The sequence below is a fragment of the Neovison vison genome, chromosome 9 (genome assembly GCF_020171115.1).
Source record: "Neovison vison isolate M4711 chromosome 9, ASM_NN_V1, whole genome shotgun sequence".
Taxonomy (NCBI): Eukaryota; Metazoa; Chordata; class Mammalia; order Carnivora; family Mustelidae; genus Neogale; species Neogale vison.
This window is the reverse complement of record NC_058099.1, coordinates 11479230-11504932: the sequence shown is the minus strand read 5'-3', so window position 1 is coordinate 11504932 and position 25703 is coordinate 11479230. Positions and strand designations below refer to the sequence as shown.

The 25703-nt window shown below is 36.8% G+C and overlaps 1 protein-coding gene across 2 annotated transcripts in view; it reads right to left on the bottom strand.

Annotated features, from left to right (window-relative positions):
• Positions 1-25703, bottom strand: part of LOC122917269 (spermatid perinuclear RNA binding protein) — a 132766-nt gene that overhangs the window by 17005 nt on the left and 90058 nt on the right. For both annotated transcript variants that reach the window (XM_044264950.1, XM_044264951.1), the window contains 8 exons: positions 22236-22327; positions 21601-21696; positions 20393-20504; positions 19636-19733; positions 19311-19422; positions 6786-6878; positions 6169-6368; positions 335-493 (listed from right to left, as the gene is read on the bottom strand). In XM_044264950.1, the coding sequence (XP_044120885.1) occupies positions 335-493; positions 6169-6368; positions 6786-6878; positions 19311-19422; positions 19636-19733; positions 20393-20504; positions 21601-21696; positions 22236-22327 (962 nt within the window). The remainder of the gene's footprint in view (positions 1-334; positions 494-6168; positions 6369-6785; positions 6879-19310; positions 19423-19635; positions 19734-20392; positions 20505-21600; positions 21697-22235; positions 22328-25703) is intronic.

Here is a 25703-nt window from a genome sequence, read left to right as displayed (position 1 = left end):
AAATAAATACTGGAAGGAACTTCCATGGCCAGCAAAAGGAAAATGCTAGTTAAATTAGAATACATTCATGTGTTATGTACTATACAGTTATGTTAACACGTATTTTAAAGTTAAGTGGAAAAAAAAAAAAGATGTAAAACTGCATGACTGCCCCACCCCCCCCAAAAAAAAGCTGGATAAAAATAAACCAAAATATTAATAATGGCTGTCTCTGGATATATACATCTGTATAAGCTTTTGATTTTCTTCTTTACACTTTTCCACATCTCTCAAATTTCCTACAATCTAAATACACTCCTTTTTTTCCTAAGGAAAAAAATACATATAAATATACCTCTAAGGTACTGGAGGTTTCAGTTGTAGAATTTCCAGTATTATTGCTTGAGTTTGAAGACACTGTTTCATTTTTGCCTTCATTATCTGATTTTTCATCGGAACTCATACATTCAATATCTGCGTCAAAGCCCGTTGGGTATCCCATTGCTTGTAACACCTGTACAAATTACAGTAAGATTCAGTTTTACTCAAACATCAGAAACCACAGAGAAGGGATGAAATACTGAATATAAGTTTCAAATCCATAACATCTGAATGCAAGAGCGAGGGGTACTAAACCTACAAATCCTTGTAAACTAAGTTTACCTACTGAAGGTTCACCACAGAGAATGGGAAAACATCCTCAGAGTAATAAGGTTTAAGTAAAGGGTTAGAGAAATGCAAACCTGAGGCTACTACTGGGTCATTTAATTTGAAGGCTGGGAATAGAGAAACAGAATAGCCAATTTCAACCAAGGCGGTGAGGGGAAAAGTAAAATAACATAATGAAAAAGTACAATGGACTATAAAGGAAAAGACCTGGCAGTCTAATCCTGCATTTTCTCCTCTGGTCTCAATTTTCCAATCTGGGAAACAGAAAGACTGATTAGCTGACCTCTAAATTCTATGCTTCGATCCATAAGGGGAAATCAGCACAGAAAGGAAATCAAGAAGTCTTCATATTGGAACCAGTTTCCCTGTTAATTATATAATATCTGAAGCTTTCTACTACTGACCTCTTTGCTTTCAGTTTAAACCATAATCAATATTTGAAAGAAAGGATTCAGTCTCGAGATTTATTTGTTATACTAGGTGAACCAGGAACAATATTAGGCTTGTATTTCCGACCCTGCCCCTCAAGGCCTAGTTACATTATGGCTTCCTCCAATGTCCATTCTTCTTCTTCTTCTTCCTTTTTTTTAAAGATTTATTTATTTATTTATTTGGCAGAGAGAGAGAGAGAGAGAGAGAGAGAGAGAGATATCACAAGTACGCAGAGAGGCAGGCAGAGAGAGAGGGGAAAGCAGGCTCCCCGCTTAGCAGAGAGCCCGATGCGGGTCTCAATCCCAGGACCCTGACATCATGACCTGAGCTGAAGGCAGCGGCTTACCCCACTTGAGCCACCCAGGCATCCCTAATGTCCATTCTTCTAATATTACCATTTAATGCCTGGCATTTCTTATTTTTGTTTAAATAAAGTTTTCTTTCTTTTTTTTTTTTAAAGATTTATTTATTTATTTATTTATTTATTTATTTGAGAGAGAGAGACAGTGAGAGAGAGCATGAGCGAGGAGAAGGTCAGAGAGCGAAGCAGACTCCCCATGGAGCTGGAAGCCTGATGTGGGACTCGATCCCGGGACTCCAGGATCACGCCCTGAGCCGAAGGCAGTCGTCCAACCAACTGAGCCACCCAGGCGTCCCTAAATAAAGTTTTCTGAAGAGTGTTTGTGTGTGTGTGTCTGGGGGCATGCGCGTGCCCATGCACAAACACACATGTCAGCATGGCTTTTAGTATCTCCTGCCAGGTTATACAGCTTTTTAGAGGTTTACAAGAAAATACATTCTAGCATTTTTAAAAGCCTCTTTCAAATAGGCTAATATTGCACTGTCAGTTACTAATTTAAAGGTTTATATCAAAACATATGGATAGGTTCCTAAACATCTCTGTATTTGCTTTCAGCTTTTGACTAATGTTTTACATGCTAGAGTATAAAAAGCAATGTCATATTTCTTTTTTTTTTTTTTTTAAGATTTTATTTATTTATTTGACAGACAGAGATCACAAGTAGGCAGAGAGGCAGGCAGAGAGAGAGGAGGAGGAAGCAAGCTCCCTGCAGAGCAGAGAGCCCGATGTGGGGCTCAATCCCAGGACCCTGGAATCATGACCTGAGCTGAAGGCAGAGGCTGTAACCCACTGAGCCACCCAGGCGCCCCGAGCAATGTCATATTTCTTTACTATTCCAACTGTACTTAGTGTCTCAAAAACCAGGTATGATAGTCCCACAAATGAGAGACCAGGCGACCCAAACTTTCATAAGCAATGGCATCTTCTATAATGGATTCTGCCAATATAAATAAAATAGTACATTAGTAAAAAAACGGACATAAGTAGAACTCTGAACCAAGAGAATTTGAAATTAATTCACCCAATTCATAAGGAAACTCTGGCATTCTGTTGAACATTTCAAATCATAAGTCAATTCTTTGTAATCGCTTGGAAGAAAGCCAAGAACCTCTTTTCAATATCTTAAGTTTTGGAAGTTCTCAGGTAGTACGATAAAACTAAGTATATCAATATCATTTGGCTTATCCTCATCAATATTTTATAAAGAAAACACCTCCACTGTATGAGTCCTATAAATATGCTCTCCCTGAAAAATCCCATCTCTGAAAGAACAGTTATCAGTTTGGAATGAACACTAGCTAATACAGGCTAAAAGTCAAGAGTCACAAATAAATTTGATTTGTTTATTCCAATAAAAACTAAAGACATGCAGCTTTTCCAAATTTAACATAGACAGTTACAATTAGTCTAAGGTGACTTACTTAACACCACTTCTCCCTGTGCTTTTCTCACTTATCCTATTCATTTATTTACTTGTTATTGTAGCAACATACTTCACTACACTATAGTTTATAAAACTGGTGGATAATCTCAAGGGATACAGTGTATTTGCAATACTGACCAACTAACAAAAAATGTCAAATTACATCATTTTTCTATTATTAGCTAGTATATGCTACAAACGTTTAAAAAAAAAATTAAAGTAATGAGTTCTCAGACCTCTAAAACCGAAGTTTGCTGGGAATCAATACTAAAGTCAAAAAATTGATACACGAATCAAGTGAGCTTCAAGTGTCTGGTGAAAAAATCAAATCTAATAAACAAATCAATTGGGCTGAAAAATCACAAGATTATTCCTGGAAACAAGGTGATTGGGAAATCAGTTAACAATACCTCTTTTTCCCCCCTAGAAGGTGGTTAAGGCTGGGAAAGCTGATAACCTCAAAGACTACAGGACAAAAATGAAAAGAAAACACATGAAAACAAACTGTACTCTATGGCTCTCCACTCAAAAGAAAGTCCTATTCATGGCTCCTGGATGGTGGAAAGCTGAGGGCTGCAAGAACCTCTCCCAGAGAGCCTTCACTCCCTGCCCTCTTCTAGCTGACCTTTTCTCCACAATGACTAAGATTCTTTTCATGGAATATGGCTGATTATGTTCTTTGTGAGGGACTATTGGAAAAAAACACTGGAAGAGGAAATCAAAGATTGGCAACAGATCTCCATCACTTCAGGGTGTCTGCAGCTGGCTGGCCAGGCTCCTGTGACAGGAACCACTTTTTCGTATTTTGTTTTCATTTGATTCTCCGGTGTGATTTGTCATGACAGGTACAGACTCCTACCAAGCTTACTTAGTAGTAAGAAATCTAAGGATTTTTATCTAGCAGGATCTACTTTCATAAACACATATTAGATATAAAACACTCTCAAATTCATTTGTAAAAGAGAGCTTGAAACTTGTATATAAATGGCAAGTTGGCAATATACATATATGCCTGACATATATGTGTGTGTGTGTGTATGTATATATATATATAAAATATATATATATTATATTCTATATAATGGAAAGCCCAATACCTTTTTAGTGAATTAATGGATCATTCAAATATGCCCTCTTCTTAATCTAGAAATTTCATTCTGGTACGTATCCTTAATTGTTTCTTTTGTTTTTTTAACGTAAACTCTACACCCAACATGGGGCTTGAACTCACAACCCCACGATCACTAGTCGCATGTTCTACCAACAGAGCCAGCCAGGTGCTCCTAGAATATATCTTAAGGGATAATTAGACTAGTTTAAATTTAAAGATATAAAGCACCAACTGGAAGCATCTAAATCTAAAATCATCAGTTACATTACAGTAGATTGAAAATAAACATCAGGCCATCACTAAAAAGAGGAACAAACTTTGCGATAACTATTTAAAAAACCTCATATTCTTAGATGAACAAAAATAATATTTGTTTTAATTATATATTTTGTATACACACTACGTAGGTCCCACCACTCCTTATCTAAAAGTCTTGGGGCCAGATTGTTTTGGGAATTCATAGTTTTTCAGAGTTTAGAAAGCTAATACAAAATATTTACTATATATTTTCTGAATCCCCAGTTGAGTTCAGATGCTATCCCATGTTTGTGCAAAAGAACCTATAAAATATTCACACTAAATGGAATAATGAAGACTAAAAGTAGTTCTACATCAATTCAGGTCAGATTTTCCCATCAAGTGAGTTTTCATCAAACCTTGGAAATTATTTTTCATTTTCAGCGCATTCTGGGTTTTGGAACTGCAGATTAAAAAAGGTGGGGGTACTTGGAAAAAATACATACCAAAATGTTAATAGTAGTTATGAGAACAAATAGCATCTAAGTCCTGTCATATTACAAAATCTGCTATTCTTAGTCCCCAAATTTTACTGAATTGCAAGTTGATGTGAGGCCACCAGCTTATATTAAAGGCAATAACCCACAAATTGTCACTGCATCATATATGATGTTAAAAGATGTCACTGCAATCCTTTTTTGTGAAGACCTACTCAAGGAGAATGCCCACTTGACCTCTACACCAAAACAACTATGATTCTTATAATCAACTATTCTTATGTCTGTTCTTATGCCACTGTGAAGGGATATTTCACAAGCTTTTTGAGTCAGATCCTAGAGAACTGAGATTTGAATTTGTGACTCAGTCTCGGCATACATTACAGCTAAGTTATTGAACTGTATTTTTAGCTTTATTCCTGGATTCATTTTTTCTGCCTCATTTTAAACTCATACTATTTCATCATACTTGAAGTGCCCTTTTATAAACAAGACACAACATAAATAGTATGTTGTTTTATATGTTTACAGTTTAGTTATTATTTTCCTACACTGTGCACTTATTACTACCTGCCTTATTTATTCATTTGTATATTTGTTGTCTGTCCCAATCCTTTCCACACTAGAATGCAGGCTCTAGGAGGCCAAGGGGTTTGTTTTATTCACTACTGTATCCTTAGAATATAGGATAATGTTCACATCTATGTTAATAATCCTTATAAAATGGAATGATCATGAAAACAGACCAATTCTATCTTATGCTATACTGTTACATAACAGAACTTTTCTTAAATTAAAATTGATCTTTGACATTTCTACATCTGTCTGTAAGAGAGCAAGTATACTAAAAATTCCAGGGACTTTCTACAAACCTATAAACAACCATGATTGGTTGGTTTAATCCGGGACTGTATTCCCTATAGAAATACTCTGAAATACAGTAAAGGCACCAAATGCATGAAGATAATAATTAAATTTATTTATGACCGGAAAAGTCTGCAAACAGCAAAATATTCAATGAATAGTAAAATGTCTAAACAAATAATATATATATATAATATATCCATATCACGTTAATCATACAGCCATTAAAAATTATTTGTGAAGATTTTAATAATATGAGAAAACACTGATGTCACAGTAAATGGAAAAAAAAAAATCAGAGGATAAATTATATACACTGTCAGCTCAACCTAAGCAAATATCCTATATGTAAATATTAATGATCTGCCCCATAGTTTTGTCTTTACTTTTCTCTACATTTCCCAAATTCTATATAATCAATACATATTATTTCATAACCAAAAAAGAAAAATTTTATAATCTAGAAGTGACAAAAATCTTCAAAATCATTATCATTATCATTAAAATCTTTAAAAATTCTGTTATTTTAAAAAAATAAGCACCTTATTTACAACATAAAATAACAAAACCCTGCCAAATAAAAGTAATACTGTACCTTCACTGCTACATGAAGTTTTGCTGTTTTCTTGGATGGTCCTGAGGCTTCATATGTTGTACCGTCCACGTCTACAGACATTGTGAAGACTGGGGCATGGACAGGGCCAGACTGAGACAAGAGCTTATACTGAAGCCCAGGCCTGATCTGATTTAGTCTCATTAGTGCGTTCATAAGGTCTATTGCTTTACTATCCAGAACTGTTTAAAACAAAAACAAAAATGAGGTAAGAAATTAAACCATTTTGTTTTTAATCTTTGCATCTGTAGATTCTAAGTGACCACTATAAATTCACCAGGCTTTAAAAAACAAGAATTTGAAAACCCATATATAAATTATTTTCACTTCATAAGTAATTGTAAAATCACTTTAATTATACTAACATTTCATTGTACAAGTGATATAAACTACTATAGCATCAATTTTCGTTTGTCAATACTAATATATCTGAAGCAATGAAGCCTGATAAGAAAATAAAGTTATCTAATCATCAATCTCTCAGGTATGATATAGTCTTAAAACTCCAATTCAAATCAAATTTGTCACTTTGTAATTTTTATTTTTCTATCTGAGACTACAGATCTTTTCACTTCTCTAAGAAGAAAGGTTTTATGTACTTTTCCTTAAGTTTCGTTTCATCTTCTTATTGGGATCTTTATCATCCCCTAATCCATCTTCAAATGGCCTCTTCAGAGCTGAAGACCCAGCACCTAAAAAAATTATGAGAGATTCATTATCAGTCAAAACAATGTGTGTACTTACTCTGCCAAATGTAGCTATTATGTTCAGGAAGGAAAATCTTAGGAATAACAAAGACCACAGTATTCTCACTGATAAATTACCACATATATAATTTTATAATAGCAAAAATTCTTTTTTTTTTAAAGATTTTATTTATTTATTTGAGAGTGATTTATTGAGAGAGATCACAAGCAGGCAGAGAGGCAGGCAGAGAGAAAGGAGGAAGCAGGCTCCCTGCTGAGCAGAGAGCCCGATGCGGGGCTTGATCCCGCGACTCCGAGTTCATGACCTGAGCCAAAAGCAGCGGCTTAACCCGCTGAGCCACCCAGGCGCCCCTATAATAGCAAAAATTCTTAAATGAATCTTTATGAAATAATTTAGTACTATCCCTTTATATCAGTATTTACTTTCCTATTTATTCACATGTACTGATAAGCATTTGCACAAATATCTTTGGATTTTTTACACCTGTATATGCAAGAACAGGAAAAAAATCTAGAAAGATATATATCAAAATGTTAAAGGCAGTTATCTCGGGGAAAGGACTTGACTTATTTTTATTTATGTCTTTTCAGATATGTCTGTAATTTATTATTTGTATAAATTTTTAAGCCCACATATTAGCATCTTATTCTTTGGGAACTCTAATTCTCATACTACAAACCATCCTTTTGTCTGCCTACTCAAATCCTACTCAAGATTTTATTTACAAAATCCAAGTAATGTGGTACTGGCACAAAAATAAACACACAGATCAATGGAACAAAATAGAAAGAAAACCCAGAAATAAACCTACACCTATATGCTCAATTAATCTTCAACAAAGCAGGAAAGAATACAGAATGGGAAAAGGACAGTTTCTTCATCAAATGGTGTTGGGAAAACCGAACAGCCACACCAAAAAAAAGAAACTGGACCACTTTTTTACACCATACATAAAAACAAAATTCAAAATGGATTAAAGACATAAATGTGAGACCTTAAACCATAAAAACCCTAGAAGAGAACACAGGCAATAACCTCTTTGACACTGGCCACAGCCACTTTCTCCTAGATATGTCTCCTGAGACAAGGGAAACAAAAACAAAAATGAACTCTTGGGATTACGTTAAAATAAAAAGCTTCTGCACAGCAAGAAACAACAAAACTAAAAGGCAACCTATGGAATGGGAGAAGATATTTGCAAATGACCCATCCAATAAAGGGTTAGTATCGAAAATATATAAAGAATTAACACAATTCAACACTCAAAAACCAAACAATCCAATTTAAAAATGGACAGGGGTGCCTGATTGGCTCAGTCCGTGGAGCATGTGACTCAATCTCAGAGCTGTGAGTTCAAGCGCCATGGTGGGTACAGAGATTACTCTTAAAAAACAAAAAAACAAAAACCAACAGTGGACAGAAGACATTTCTCCAAAGAACACATACAGATGGCTAACAAACACATGAAAAGATGCTCAACAGCACCAGTCATCGGGGAAATGCAAATCAAAGCTACGATGAGCTACCACCATACAGTATGGCTAAAATAAAAAAACACAAGAAACAACAAGTGTTGGTGAGGATGTGGAGAAAAAGGAACCCTCTGCACCACTGGTGGGAATGCAAACTCATGCAGCCACCACGGAAAACAGTATGGAGGTTCTTCAAAAAGTTATAAATATAAAACTACTCTCTGATCCAGCAATCATGCTACCAGGTTACCCAAAGAATACAAAAACACTAATTCAAAGGGAGAGAAGCACCCTGATGTTTACAGCAGCCTGATTCACAACAGCTAAAAGATATGGAAGCAACCCACGTGTCCACCAACAGATGAATGGGTAAAGATGTGGTGTGTGTGTGTGTGTGTGTGTAGATAAACATACAGTATATATCTCATTCTTTATTTTATACACACACACACACCCTGGAATATTATTCAGTCATTAAAAAAAAGAATGAAATCTTGTCATTTGCAATGACACGGGTAGAGCTAGAAAGTATAATGCTAAGTGGTAAGTCAGTCAGAAAAAGCAAACACCATGTGATTTCATTCACACATGGAATTTAAGAAACAAAACAAATGAGCAAAGGGGGAAAAGGAGAGAGAGAGAGAGAAATTAAGAAACAGACTCTTAATTATAGAGAACAAAGTGATGGTTAACAGAGGGAGGTGGGGTGAGGGTTGAGTAAAGAGATGAAGGGGACTAAGGAGTGCACTTGCCATGACAAGTACCAGGTAATGTACAGAACTGCTGAATCATTATATTTTATACCTAAAATATAACACTGTAAATTAACTAACTAGAATTAAAATAAAAACTTCAAAAAAAAGATTTTATTTACAGTTCATCTTCAACTTTCCTCTCATCTCAACTTTTTAAAACAATTTCTATGTTATCAGAAACAGTGTCAAAAAAAAAAAGAAAGAAACAGTGTCACATGCAGTCTTGTGCCATTGCCTACTTCAAATACAGAGATGTTGTATTTCCTCTACACTTGATGAACATCAAAGATACTTTCTCCTTCTCTTTTATTTTATAAACTAACATGAGGACTTATAAATGATATAATGAGTATGGAAAAGAAAACTAACTGAACTGATTACCAGTTTCTTGAACAAAGCAGCTAGCTAATCACACTGTCAGGCATAAGGGAGGAACCTGGCTGTCGAAGTTCAAAACAATCAAGGAAAAGCTCATCAGTATGTGTAAGGACTTTAAAGAACTCTGTGTCTTCAACTTATAAGTTCGTTGCTGGATTTTTCCAAAAGGTAAGTTATACTCAAGAGATTCATTCCACAAGATTTCCAGATACTTCTAGTGAAACTCTGTAATTATACTGAGATTAACTATATATTCTCTGATCATCAAGATTTACTGTCCCTTGTGATAAACACTGACTTCAGCATTTGCTTGAGTCAATACTTATCACTCAGGGTCGATCAATCTTGATGTTCTCTTCAACAAGAACAATATTTGCTTGTAACTGCTTAGTATCATATTTCACTTGTGTTACATAAAACTGTGAGCGTGCCAGTCTCCCAGAATGGAGTTCTTATGAGATAAAAGTTAAAAAGGAATGATGTCTATTTGATCACTCTTACTCATTAAGTTACATTAAAAGCTGCTTCCTGATTGCCTGGAAATCACAAACTGGCTTAAACACACAGATCTATTCTCTAAATCCTGCAGCTACATAAAGAGAGTTCCACAGATTAATAAGCTTCATTCTACCATCCCAGCCCCAGGGTTGTAAAATCTGGTGTTAATCATAATAGTAGTATGAGCAAAAAAATAGGCTTGTTTTACAAAAAGCCAAGAAGTTTTCAATCTCTATAATGTCTAGAAATGAGAAGTGATCATTTGAGAGGCAACAGTTTTGAAAAACAGTATGTATGGGTAAGCCCGGTGGTGGATATTAAGGAGGGCACATATTGCATGGAGCATTGGGTATGGTGCATAAACAATGCATTTTGGAACACTGGAAAAAAAAATTAAAGTAAATTAAAAAAAAAAAAAGAAAGAAAAATAATATATGAACTTACCATATGCCTGGCACTGTGCTTAATACCTTAACTGTAAATGTCGTCACTTAAATGGATTAACTTATTTAATCCTCACAAGCACCTATGAAGCCCATACTTTAATCATAATTTCATTCTTATATTCATTCAACAATAAATATTAATTGAGCATTTCCTTTCTTTTTTCCTTTTTAAAGAAGCGGGGGGCGCAGAGAGAATCTTAAGCAAGTTCCACTCCCAGTGCAGAGCCTGACAAGGGGCTTGATCTCATGACCAGGACCTCATGACCTGAGTCAAAATTGAGAGTTAGATACTCAACCGACTAAGCCACTTAGATGCCCCTAATTGAGGACAATTTTAGGTGCTGGACATGTAACAGAACAAAACAATGTCTCCTGGAGTTTAGGCACAGAGGTGGAACCTAACTACATGTCATACGATGGTCAGCAAATGGGAGAAAAATATGAGACTTGAGGGGGTGGAGGTGTTGCTATTTTGTACGTGGTGCTCATCACTGATACGGTGACCCTCTGATGAAGACCTGATGAAAATAACAGAGTGAGCCATTCAGCAATTTGGGGAAGAACCCCAGGCAGAGAAAACAGCAAATACAAAGGTGTTAAGATAGGAACATGCTAAAAAATACCATAAAGGACTGAGTGGTTGGAGTAGCCTAAAGAAGAAGGGGACAATTACAGAAGACAAGGAGGGGCAGTAACGATCAACCTAGCTACCACCAATTCACTAAAGGAACTTTTACAAAATACTTAAGTTCCACTTACCAGTATGAGAAGTAAGTAAATTCAAAAAGCCTTCCTGGGGGGCGCCTGGGTGGCTCAGTGGGTTAAAGCCTCTGCCTTCAGCTCAGGTCATGATCTCAGGGTCCTGGGATCGAGCCCCACATCGGGCTCTCTGCACAGGGGGGAGCCTGCTTCCTCCTCTCTCTCTGCCTGCCTCTCTGCCTACTTGTGATCTGTCTTTCAAATAAGTAAATCTTTAAAAAAAAAAAAAAAAAAGCCTTCCTGGGAAAAACAAAAAAGAAATTCCTACAAAATGTAGGAAAAAAAAAAAAACTACTCCTGGACACTAAAGAACTGTGCAGTCAAGATCTGCAAGATAAAGGAAACTGGGCACTAGAGGCCGTATTTCCCCTAGGTGCATTCTCCAAATCCAGAAGAAGCCACTAATAGGAACTGGCCAAAGTAACTTTCAAGCAGGCACTCAGGACACAGGGGTAAAAAACTGAAGTTCACCAAGCAAAGAAGGCCTGCTGAATCCCCCATACTGGGGACTGGGCCTCTGCAATATCATACACTAGAAGTAAATAAAATAGAAAATAGTCTGCATCACACATGGACTCAAGCCCATCTTAATCCCTAATTTCATTCAAATGATCCAGGATCACCAATTCCACTTAGCCATCACCCAGAAACAAATGTAAATCCCCCAAAATATCGTTATTCTAGCTTTTAAATTCTCTACAACTGCTTATTTAAAGTCTCCAGCACTCACAATAACTAAGTAAATGAGAAGACAAGATAATGTGATCAAAAATCAAGGGACAGAGCAGACAACAGAAACAGACCCAAAAGGGACTCAAATGATTGAGTTCTCAAAAACACACTTTATGAAGAAGAATGATTAGGGGCACCTGGGTAGCTCAGTCATTAAGCATCTGTCTTTGGCTTAGGTCATGATCCCAGGGTCCTGAGATCGAGCCCCACATCGGGCTCCCTGCTCGGCATGAAGCCTGCTTCTCCCTCTCCCTCTGCTGCACGTTCTAATAAATAAGTAAAATCTTTTAAAAAGAGAGAGAGAGATATCAAAAGACAGAAATCATAAAAAGTATGTTCTCAGGTGGCAGAATAAGCAAGAACACAAAAAGAGATAACTTGAAAATCCTCATTTGTCTGGAAATGAAGCGATGACATCTAAATGGCCCATGCGTCAAAGAGCTGATAACAAGGGAAAACAAAAAATAGTTTTAACTAAGAATGAAAATACTCATGTCAAAGGAGTGTAGGGGCATGTGGATGGCTCAGTCAGTGGGGCATCTGCCTTTGGCTCAGGTCATAATCTTGGGGTCCCGGGATGGAGCCCCACATTGAAGCCCACATCAGGATCCATGCTCAGTGGGGAGTCCGCTTCTCCTTCTCCCTCTGTGCTCCCTCTTGCCCTCACTCTCTTTAAATAATAAATAATATTATAATAAATTATAAATATAAATAATAAATATAATTTATTATAATATTACAATAAATAAATAATCTTTTTTAAAAATGAGTGTAACACGGGGTGCCTGGGTGGCTCCGTCAGTTAAGCATCCAACTTTTGATTTCAGCTCAGATCAACATCTCATTCTTGAGATCAAGCCTTCCATCTGCTCTGCGCTCAGTCTGCTTCAGATTCTCTCCTCCTCTTCCTTTGCCCCTCCCCCTATATTCGCACACGCTCTAAAATAAATCTTAAAAAAAAAAAGGGGTGTAATGCACATAAATCTGGACTTATAATGGAAAATTTATAGCCTTAGTAGTACATATAATGAAAGACCAAGAGATTAATAATGTATTCAGCTATCTCAAAAAGCTAAAACAAAACAAAACAAAAAAAAAAAAAAAAAACAAAGAAGGTAGTGAGGAAAATCAAAGGATAAGAGCACAGATGAATTAAATAGAATTTAAGCATATACCAGAAGATAACCAACAAAGCCAAAGCTGATTTTTTTAAAAGATTTATTTATTTATTTTAGAGAGAGTATACCAGTGCAAGCAGAGGGAGGGGCGGAGGGAGGGGTGGACAGAGGGAGAGGGAGAGAATCTCAAACAGAAACCCTACTGAGCACAGAGCCTGACTGGGGCTTGATCTCACAACCTGAAGATCACGACCTGAGCCCAAACCAAGAGTCAGATGCTCAACCAACTGAGCTACCCAGGCATCCCCAAAGTTGATTTTTTTTTTTTTTTAAAGATAAAACTGATAAACCTCTAGTGAGTGTGATCAGGAAATAGAGGAGGTATAAAATGTACACAAGAGCACATCCCTAAAGATACTGCAGACAATAAAAAAAATAAAATCATATAAACTATATTATAAACTTTAAATTTGGGTAGAATGGACAAATTCCTAGAAAAACAAAATTTACCAAAATTCTGGTAAGAAGGTAACAGCCCTTTCCTTATTAAGGAAACTAGATGCATAATTTAAAACCTACCCACAGGGGTGCATGGGTGGCTCAGTGGGTTAAAGCCTCTGCCTTTGGCTCAGGTCATGATCCCAGGGTCCTGGGATCAAACCCATCATCGGGCTCTCTGCTCAGTGGGGGGCCTGCTTCCCTCTTTCTCTCTGCCTGCCTCTCTGCCTATTTGTGATCTCTGTCAAATAAATAAAATCTTTTAAAAAAATAAAAATAAAACCTTCTCACAAATGATAAATTCTTCTAAACATTTAAGGAATAAACATAGATTTTCAACAAATTCTTCCAAGGAATAGAAAAAGAAGGGACACTTCCCAGTTCACTTTATAAGGCCAGCATAATCTTAGAGCCCAAACTTGACAAAACATTACAACAAAGGAAAACTGCTGGCCAATCTAAGAAACAAAAATTGTGTTTTTGTGAACTGTTCACAAAAATCTACAAGAGATCGTTTGTAGCAGCTTTATTTGTAACAGCCCCAAACTGGATGCAAGCAAGATGTCCAAAACAGGTGTGCGGTTAAACGAACTCGGGCTCATCCATGTCACAGAAGACTACCGAAGAGTAAGAAGGAATTAACTACTGATACACACAATAACCTGGATGCACCACAAGGAAACTAGGCTGGGGCTGGGGTGGGGGTGGGCGTGCAGCACTCTCAAAAGATCACATGTGGTATAACTTCATTTATATAAAGTCTTTGAAATAACAAAATCATAGAGATTGAGGAAAATGCATGGTCTCCAGGGCTTGGGGACAGCTGAAGGAGAGGAGTTGAGTGTGGCTACAAGGAAGCAAAATGAGAGAGATCTGGGTGGTAGTGAAACAGTTCTGCATCTTGACTGTGACGCTGATTACACAAATCTACACATGTGATAAAAATGCATAAAATATATCAGTATCAGTTTCTTGGTTTTGATAGTGTACTATAGTCACATAAGATATAACCTGGGAGAAACTGGGTGAAGGGAACATGGTAACCTCTCTGTACCATCTGCAACCTCCTGTGAATCTGTAATTATTTCCAGATAAAATGTTAAGAAGAAAAAAAACAAACAAACATACAGCTTTGCTGAGAACAGACAACAAGGGCAAGAACAAAAGATGGAAGACCAGATAGGAAAGATAACTGCAATAATTCGGGGAGAGATGATGACAGCAGTGAAGGAGCTAAAGAAACAGCTGAATTCTGGACATATTTTGAAAATAGGAAAATAGAAAGGATTTGCCACTGATCTGGACAGAGTGAAAAAGAAGATTCAAGGGTGAAGGTGTCTGACCTGAGCACACAGTTTCTAATGACTGGGACAGGGATAACTATGGAAAGAGCAGATCAGAGGCAGGTTAAGGACAGGAATTTGGACTTTAGACACCTAAGAGATGTCTCTTAGACATCCATGTGGAGATACTGCAGAGGCCTCTGGATATCTGGGTCTACAGTCAGAGGCTGGTGGCTACGGCTGGTAGTAGAGATACATATATATTTCATGACAAGGGGCTAGATGAGGTCACCTGAAAATTAGGTGTAAATAAAGATAAATACTCTGAGGACTGCACTCTGTGACACTCAAATATTCAGAAATAAGGAAGATGGGGGAAAGCCAACAAAGCTGAGGAAATGGTTCTGTGGCTAGAAAAAAAAAAAAAAAACGAGAAAATAATGACCTAGAAGTCAAATGAGTAGTAGTATTTCATGTCAGAAAAAGTGTATGACAATGATAAATGCTGCTGAGGATATAGGGCACCAGGAATTTTCACACACTGCTGGTCAAGGTATAAACTGATATATATATATATATATATATATAACTATTTATTAAACCATATGCTAGCCTACAGTAAATCCTGGATATACACCCCAAGAGGCACATATAAAAATGCTCAAAGCAATATTGCAGGTGGATGCCAAAAAATTAAAAGACTCCAAATGTCCTGCAAAAGTAGATGGATAAGTTGTAGTACAATCATAACGGATACTGTGCAGTTACTATAATGAACAAACATTAGCTCCATGCAGCAACATGAATGTATCTCAAACAATACGGAAGAGAAAGAAGCCAATCACAGAAGATTAAACTTAGTCTGAGCCCCTTTCTATAAAACTGTAGGCAATATCAAACTGTTTAGGAAAGCATACACAGGTGGAAAAGCTATAAAGAAAATCAAGGAAATCATTATCAAGAAGTCAGGAATGGTTACTAGTTCAGGGGCAGAGAGGTGATACAGAGAGACAAGAAGATACTTTCTGAGAAGCTAACAATGTTGTTTCTTAACAAGGCTGGTGACTGCATGTGATTTTTTATTTTATTTTTTTTTTTAAGATTTTCTTTATTTGACAGAGACCAACACAGTGAGAGGAAATACAGGGAGGGAGATTGGGAGAGGGAGAGGCAGGCCTCCCGCTGAGCAGGGAGTCCAATGCAGGGTTCCCTGGGATCATGACCTGAGCTGAAGCAGACACTTAAAGACTGAGTCACCCACATGCCCCTTAATCATTATTTTCTAAATGATACGTTTTTGTACTTTTCTGTATACATACTATATCGTAACAAAATTGGGGAGGAAAAAAAGTGTTCATCTGCATCAAATGTGGCTAAAAAGTCAGCTAAGATGAGAACTGAAAACTAACTGCTGAGTGCAGTAACATGAAGGTCACAACAAAGACTGATAGAGTGCTGAGGAAGAAAGCCTGATTAGAGTAGGTTTTTTAAAAAGTGAAGGAAAGGAGAAAGAATACGCCACTCTTTCCAAAAATTCTGGTTATAAAGGGAAGCAGAGAATGGGACTCGGTTGGAGGAAACTACAAAATGGGGGGGATGGGAGGAGTTTGGTTTCATGTTTAAAATTTTTAAAAAGATTTTATTTATTTATTTGGAGCAGGGTAGAGAGCACGAGCCAGGGGCTGGGGAGAAGGAGAAGCAGACTGCTGCTGAACAGAGAGTCTGATGTAGGGCTCAATCCCAGGATCCTGGGACCATGACCTGAGCTGAAGGCAGACATTTAACCAACTGAGCCACTCAAGCGCCCTTAGTTACATCTTTCAAACAGGAGGCATTACAGTGGGTTTTTATGCTGAATGATCCACTAGAAAGGAAAGAGTTGATGCTGGTGAGAAAAGAGAGAACTGCTGGAATAATGTCCACGTATAGAGAAGTAGAAAGATTGGTCTTAAGAGCCTGGATAGTCTATCACAGTCAAGGGACCTCATCCAAATACATTAGTCCTTTGAGCAAACAAGATCATCGGATGAGAGTGAAGTGCTGGAAGAGAAGTCTGGAATGAGAAAAGATGTAAAACAGTTATCTAGGAAAACTGGAGAATTCCAGAACTTACAGGAGGATTGCTAGACAACACAAACGGTCTACTTAAGGTTATTTACACCTGAGACCTAAAGGGAAAAGTCAAGATGACTGTATTTTTCCTCCAACAATGTTCAACATCCTGGTCCAGGCAAAGAGTTAGATTTCCCCAGAGTCAGAATTGTGCCAGGAAGAGAAGATCGAGAAAGTGAACGCATGTGCTAGGGAGTCATCATGATGGACCATGGAATATAAGCAGACAAGGGACAGAAGAGGGAACACAAGGAAGTTGAGAAACTATGAAAAGGTAACAGAATCAGCAGTAAGGCTCGAGAACTGGAGTAAGGGTTCTAGAGAGAATGATGATGACAAGAGGCAGTTAGAAGTGGTATTTTTAAAAATAAGATTATGGAGAGGGTAGAGTTACTGAGGATAGGTCTAGGGTATGTCCACAATATGAGTAACTGAGGTAAGAAAGAAGACAACATATTTGTGGAAGAGGAAATCAGGGAACTAAGAAGTCAAAATTTTAGAAAAAAAAAACCATTTGAGTGCATAGTGAAATCACCAAGAATTACAAGAATAAAGTTTAAATGCCAATGTTAGGAAGCGAGGTACTAAAAACATGAAGATATAAGGAACAATGCCATAAAGTCTGGAGGCAATGGACATGGTCCCCTCCTCCTATAGCTAAGGCAAGAGTGGTCAGTGACTTGCCCAACTCACGGCATTCAGTAGTTGATAGTGCTTGAATACTAACACTGACAGCCTGGTTCTATTTTAAGCTATAAATTGACAGATCAGCAGTTTCCTAACTTTTGAGAAAGACCTTTAAAGTTAAAACAAAACAACAACAACAAAAAAACCTAAGCCACACAACAGTAGATCTATTTTTACTATCTAATGAAAGAAAAAACACAAAACCAAAAGAGCTATTATGAACTCAATGATTCAAACAAAATTTTCTACACCAATCACAAGAATCTCTATAAATATTTGAAAATTTTACTCAATCCACAGACAGTGCTTAATGTCACATGGCTACATATATCATTTTCAAAAAATCTTTGCCCCCTCCATCCCCGCCCCCCACCACGCCAAAAAAAAAATCTTTGCTGCTGTGTGCGCACCCTCTGGAAGAAGGTAGCTTTCATTCCACAAATACTTACTGAGCATAGGTTTTTAAGCTACGTAGTAGCATCTGGAGAATTCATTACCCCTGAGAAGTTTACAGCATTAGGCAGTGATTCTCAAATTCTTAATCTCAGGATCATTTTATCCTCTTAAAAAATTACTGAACACTCGAAGAGCTTTGTTTTTTGGGTAATATCTATCAATATTTAGCATATTCAAAATTAAAACAATTTCAACATAGGATTACACAAAAAAGCATTCCATTTGCCAGAGTGATGATGCTATCACACGTCACATGCAGCCTCTAGAAAATTGTGCACACTCATGAGACAAAGAATGGAAAAGACAAAAAAAAAGAGGAAGAAGACTTAGTATTATTAAGAAACAGTTTTGGTTTTGTGGACTCCCTGGAAAGTATTTTAACCCACAACCCACTGGAATTCTGTTGCCTAATTAGATAGAGTAAGCCATTGCACTACTTATGTCATATAAAAATTATTAGAATAATATCTACTATGGGAGATGCGCTGAGTCTCAAGTAAAGAGTAACTTGTGTTAAACATCCCACTTTCTAGCATAACAAGAATAAGGGAAGGGGAGAGGGGACGTGTATTGTGCACAATGAGGTGAGTAAGTGATTCACGTCTCAGTATCTACTGTAGTCCAGGCACTGAGTTGGGCATTTTAATGTGACATCAGCCAATGAAGTGGGGGTAATATCCCCAGAGAGAGATGAACCCATTGCTCAAGGCCTAAACCTAGTTAAGTAGTAGAGCTTTGATTGGAACCAACCAAGGTCATACAGACCCCAAAGCCTATGCTCTGTTGAAACTGCGAGTTCAGACAGACTAGGTCAAATGGAATAGTCCTGAATTTTCCAGTATAATTTTCTCCTCCTCTAGATCTTTCTCTTTCTTAGTTACATAACACTTCCAAGCATGACAAAGATCTAACTGGTCAGGGACCATGATAACATCTTCTCTGCGCTTATGGCTCATCTTTTCCCCTTCAACCAACATAAACTGGAGAGACCTGAATCTTGGCAACATAGCTAAGTGAGTTTGTCACTACTAAGAATAAATTGTATTAAGCTGTTAGATGGGAGAAAAGCTGTTAGATGTTAGATGGGAGAAAAGCGAAGAAAGTCCGCAAGAAAAGCAATACACGACTTGGATTAACAATAAAGTTCCCTCCACTCTAACAACAGATGCAGTCCAAGACCATTTCCACCATTGCCCACACCCACCCCCAATAAAACACTCACCTTCTTTATCAGTAACTGACCAGGAATATTTCTGAAAAGGCTTACTAGATGGAAGGGGGTCCATCTCCAGCACTTTATAAATCTGGCCAAAGGCTGATAGTCTGAGTGCATGCTAAAGACAAAAGATTATATTTATTCAAATTTCAGTGGCCATTCATAAAACCTTTAGTACATGTAACTAAAAAGACACTCATTAAATGTTATCCTATGATGACAAAAGCCCTAATAACAGCCAAGAAAAAAGTGTTTAAATAAAATGATTCAGAAAATAAAGTTCTGATCTCTCTCACTCTAATAGATCACTGTGACATGCCCCATCTTCTACCTGTGCACTGTGGGTAATATCTTCCTTTTGCTGGACAGTCATATAGCTGAGAGCATCTGTTGGGTCTCGCTCACAAGGATCATGTAGACCAGGACCCCCTTTGGCAAAGGCAAAAGAAAGACACAAGCACCACTTAGAACTGAGTTTAGAATTCCATGAACTAACACAAAAGAGAAAAAAGAATGGTGAGAAAAAAAAAAAAAACTGAGGAACTAGGTTAAAAGTCTGCTCAATTAAATGGAATTAAAAAGGACACTCATTTTCAATATGTTAACACTTAAATGTCCTTATTTTACTGGAAATCACTTGCGTATCTAAGGACAAAATTGGGTCTTACTCTGAGAATTTAAAAACAGCATGATGAACCATCCCAGATCTTTAAAGGGATTATGTATGTAAAATAAGACCAAATTTAATTTTTCAAAATTAAACACCAGACCGCAAACAGAATGAACTTCAAACACTTTAACCAAACATCTACATTTTCAAATTCAGAGCTCTAGGTAAAGCAAATTCATAGCAGACACTATCTTATTAGTACCTTTTATGTTAGTACATATAAAATATAAATTACAGTTATTGAAGGAGTTTTATAGCACTTTTCTAACATTCAAACATTCTAGTTGCTAACATTCCAAGCAAAACACCACCTACACATCATTTTCCTGTGCAGAGGACAAATTTAGCACATATTTAAAAAAATAAACTAAAATGAAATGTTTCTGATTCTTCTGCCTCCAGAGTTTGAAACCCTTACCAGGAAGTAGTATTCCAGATGCCAAACACTCCATTACTCGTCTCAAGGCCTCCCCAGCGCCCAAAGGTCTATTACAAGTACCTATAGACTTTTCACATATAAGCTCTAGTGGCTAGAAGATATTAAATTACAAATTAGTACATGCACCAAGTGTTAAAAGGATTCCAGTTAAATGTGAGCTGACATTTCTATCTACAATGGAGGCCAAAAAAGGTGAAAGTCAATTTAATATCTAAGGCCCAGTGAAACTTCTCCTGCTTGATTATCAACTTTCATCCTAGTCACAGTTTTTAAATCAATCATTTTTGAGATAACATATTCAGAGGACATTTTGTTACCAAAACTTTGTTTTTGGTTAACCTGAAAGGATCAATTAAGAAACTGTGATCACTTAGTTAATTTAACAAATATTTAACAAGCTTTCATCTAAGTTAGTAATAGCTAATAACTAATCAATGTTCAAACCCAACCCACCTATCTCCTACTTAACCTAGGAAGCATTCAAACCACCTACAACTTCACTTCAGACAGCCTGCCCCAAGTACTATTAGAATAAACAAAAGACCAAATCTTTATAGCTAATAAACTAAAAACTCATGTACTATACCAAATAATGGCTAGATTAATCTAAAATGACCCTTTATAGCTTTGTTTTATAACATTCTTCATTGTGGTCTTGACTGGACCAAGCATAATAATTTCCAAATGAAATAAGTTTTGCAATATACATTATAAACTACATCCACAATTGTATTAAGTGTACTATTTGCTCAACTCTACTTACTAAAACAAACTTATATTTAAGGTCTACACTCAAAGAGAAAGAAAAAGAGATATGGGAGCCATATCCTGGCATATCAGGTAATTTTTATTTTAAATCGAAGTAGCCCTGAAAGAGAAATGTGCCAGTCAAGGAGGCTTTCACGGGCAGTAGGTGAATAGTAATCAGCCATCAGTACAGAGTAAAGTGCAAGAAGACAGTCACTTCTAACAGGTATAGAACCTTTTTATCAGTATGAATATGATGAGGTAGAAGAGACAGGTTATATGTGTAAAAAAAGTGTATTAAAAAGATGTACTTTTTTTTCTAGAGAAAAGATAATGCACACCTAACTCAGAATGCAGCAATTCTACAGTAACATGTAATTTCTACATGTAATTTCCTCTAACTACGGCTACAGAATTTGCTTTTAACCGTAAGTACTTACCCATCCTTTTAATGGTGCCCATGTGGGAACTCTGTTGCACAAATCACGCAGAATGCGGAGGACAATTACACATGATTTTAATCCGTTTGCCCTTGCCTAAAACAAACAAAATGATTCCAATATCCCTGTTGAAAAACCAATCTTCTGGTTTTTAAGTACACGGATCATGGATACATTCTTTAAAGTGAATACTAATCAGCCACTCAGTCATCAGTTGTCAAGCAAACCAAAAAATTAAGTTATTAAAAGCAGGAGAACTGTAGTCTAGAAAGGCAGATTTTAAAGTAAAGGAAGCATATTACGAAAATAGCTTTTCTAGCCTCATGGCAATCCCATTCTGGGCAACCATATACCTTATCTTTTCTTATCCCTATTTGTATTTTATAAGTCATCATTTGAAATTCAGAGTACTAAGCCAAAAAAGATTATATGATAATTAAACATCATTAACTGAGGTAGAAGCTATACTCTGCACCTTACCTAAATTAACTCATTTACTCCTACAATAATGCTACCAGGTAGAAAGCACCCCATTTTATACATTACGTGCACAGAAACCATTATTAAGTGGCAGGTGTTCCAAATGAAACCTGCACAAGGCTATAATAACAATAAAATAATAACAAAAAGCCAACCTGAAACCATTTGGCATGTCGAAGAGACGCCAAGGCGTTCAGGCATTTCTGCCTGTCCAATAAGTCCGGAGGATCTTTCATCGCAACCTTTTCTAATAGGAAAATGGAATAAAGAAAGACAGATACAATTTGACCAAGGGGTTCCTGTCAAATTACCAAACAGTAAAAATAAAAAGAAGAGCAGCATCTGAGTGAACTAATAAGACTCCCAGAAGATTTCATGATTTAACTTTGTTTTGTTGCTTTCTTCTTAAATTACGTGCACAATGATTACTTAAGTAAACAGTCATCAGAGCCGTTCTGTGCACACGTAGGACAGGAGCACAAAAGCATTCATTCAGTAAACAAATACATAACCACTGCTACATAGAATCTGGGATCTTATTAAGCATGTGTATAACATTACAGGGGCACAAAATAGGTACATAGCACTTTTGCCTTTGGCGGGGCACAAAGAGCACAAATCTGGGACCAGGAGCAATAACAACTTTCCTTTACAGAGGAATTGCTGGTCAGGTTCTTCAGAGAAACTGGGCACTTTCATGTAAATAACTTGAGACTTACTAAGAATACACTGAATATAATTTCTTTTACAACTAAATAAACTCATACTTTGCTCCACTGATGAGAACTCTTCAAATGTCACCTTAAATTCTCTCATTATTTCTTTCCTAAAACAAAATTATTACAACTACAAAAATGAAGTACATTGGAACACTTCAAGTTTTATCTACCTTTAAAAAAAAAAAAAAGAGAAGGCAACAAAGTATACTATCTAATTACAGTTATCTGACTTGCCTTAACATTTTAAAGTTGGATTAGATGGCCCAGAGCAGTAAAAGAATTCAAACATGTGATTAATGATAAATATCCCCATCTGAGATGTCACAGGAAACTAAATCCAAGTATGGATCATCAAATTTATATCTCCTCTAAACTCCTAGGCTTTTAAGCAAAATTGGTACAATTATTTATAATGTATAACATACAAATATTTCCTGAGGGATAATTCTTTGTCTAATCCATTTAAGTCAGATTCGCCATTCCCTTGTAAGAACTCTTAGATGTAGGAGAGCCCATCCAACACTTCTTCCTAGTATAATCCTAACAGTCACAGCAGGGAGTATGTTTGTGTGGGCCAGGTGATACACTGCAAATATTTTTAAATGGGATACAAGACCACTGACACTTTTTGGATTCCTCATATTCTAATTGACAGAATTCTATTAACTGAAACCAATTCTATTAACAGAAAACAGATCGATGAAAGAACAAACCATGGCTCTCTCCCCTGGCTGCAATGTTCTAAAGGCTGAAGTGCTACACACTTATTTTCTGACCAGGTGAGCTCTACAACAGATACTTGCATTGCTTCACATTCTAACCTCTGCCCACAAGTTCACGACACAGGATCTCATTTCGCTGCCCCATTTTACTCATAAAACGTGAACCCTCAAAAAAAAACAAAAAAAACCTATTAATGTAATTTATAAACACAGATATATTATGAATATGTGGGTATTTACTTCACAGAGGATCTAGTTCCCGAATTTGCTTAACTCTGTTTCTAATAACGTAAAACATACAATTAACTCATTTTAATGTTTTTATATCAAAATGCTGAACTATGGTCAATACAAGCATCTGTGTAAAGCTCATGTACCAGATAAAACAAACTCCTATAAATGATTAGAATCACCTAAAAGTTAGATATGACAAAGGTTGACTGACTGCTAAGTAATGTAATCTCAAGAAAAAACGTGGAATGTACTTGTTTTTTGAGACTTTAAACTTCAAGTTAAAAGGCAAGATAAGTTTTATTCAATCATCTTAACAGGAGTGTTAGAAAAGGGAGCAATGGAAGACAGGAGTGAGTCAGAGGAAATTTGCATAGGAAAAGACCAGGCAAACCAAAGGTCTTTTCGACCTTTCTGGTATTTTTGTCCAGTGGTCACAGCTTGCAAATAATGCCCACTGCAACACAGATATTTTTAAAGGGGGACAACAGTAAAAATATTTAGGTAACTTCTTTCATCCCCAAGGTCAGATTTTCATCACAAACTCTTATTAAAAAAAAAAAATAGGTATCATCTTGTTACAGACAGTCAACATTTGGAGGCAATAGATTCTGCTAAAAAGAGATGAAAGGCACAGGCAGTGAACAGAAGGCTTGCCCTGGACTCCCTTTACATCACTACCAGAATGGCCATGTTTCTTCATGCTCTCGTAGTCAAAAAGTCCAAAGATCCAGAATGTTTCAATATTCATGAGGTGGGAAACAGCAGAAGAAATATAATAACTCATCTCATTTTATCTTCAAAGTTACTTATTTTAAAACAATATAAATTCATATGGCACTGCAGTGCTTGCTTGCAAGCCCTGCTTGCCTATTTGCTTTATATAAAAATAATAGTTTTATGGGGCATTTGGTGGAAAAACAATGCTGCTTTTCATAGTAAAATCTCAAGCTTAACATTCTGTGTGAACTTTAACAAAGGTGTTTCAATTTTGTGGAGAAGCAAAACTTTTCTGAATTTGGAGTCTTCAAATTAAAAACAATGAAACTGTGAGCTGTTTCATTTTCCTACAGTGTCCAGTAAAACAGATGAGAAACAGCTGAGGGGAGGGGCTTGAGAAGTGACAAAAATGCCAAAAGCAAAGAAAAACAGCTTTTAAAAATTTATTGCTCAGGAACCTGATATCAGGGCATGAAGGCACATGAAACATTCTGAACAATGGAAGCACTGGAACACAAGTCTACTATGCCTAATTTTGCTTATTTGATTAGAGGTTAGATCAGTGACCAGAAATCCACCTGAAATATACCGTACTGCAGGAAATGTTGGTCAGTTTCTCTCAATCCCTTTACCTGCAAGCTAGCTCTCTGTTAACAAACTGCTAGTCTAGAGATGGGGTGGGGAAAAGCCAGAACATGACTGTGTTAAATGAAAGTTATTTGTGAGGAACCGGGGTTCTTCAAAGGTAAAACAGTTGAGTTGGGTTATCATAATGGCCTCCTTGACAATCTGGACGTAGCTGAGCCACTGAATTCATGCTGACAGAATTTTCTAGCCTGAAGATATCCTGGCAGCCCTTTCTCTCAATTCCTTGAGGCTTTGTGAAGAGCAGATACTAGGCACCAAGCCACTGTCCATGCAAAACATTAGGCCACAATAACGCAGACAGGTAAATGCAGCACTTAGGTAGAACAGAGAGCACTGTTTTCCTAATTTATGGTAGAAACACCACTCGATATGACTTTTCTTCAATTCTTCAGCAGGCAGCCAGCCACTGGAAAGATAATGGCTAAAGATTTGCATTGGATAGTGTGGGTCTAGCAGCTGGGGAAGATAGGAAAATAAAGCCTACAGCATCGTTATAATCCCAGTTGTGATCTCTGGAATGTGAGAACTTAATGCCTTCCATTTAGCAGAACTCATGCTAGTGAATGGCCAAGACACACCAGAA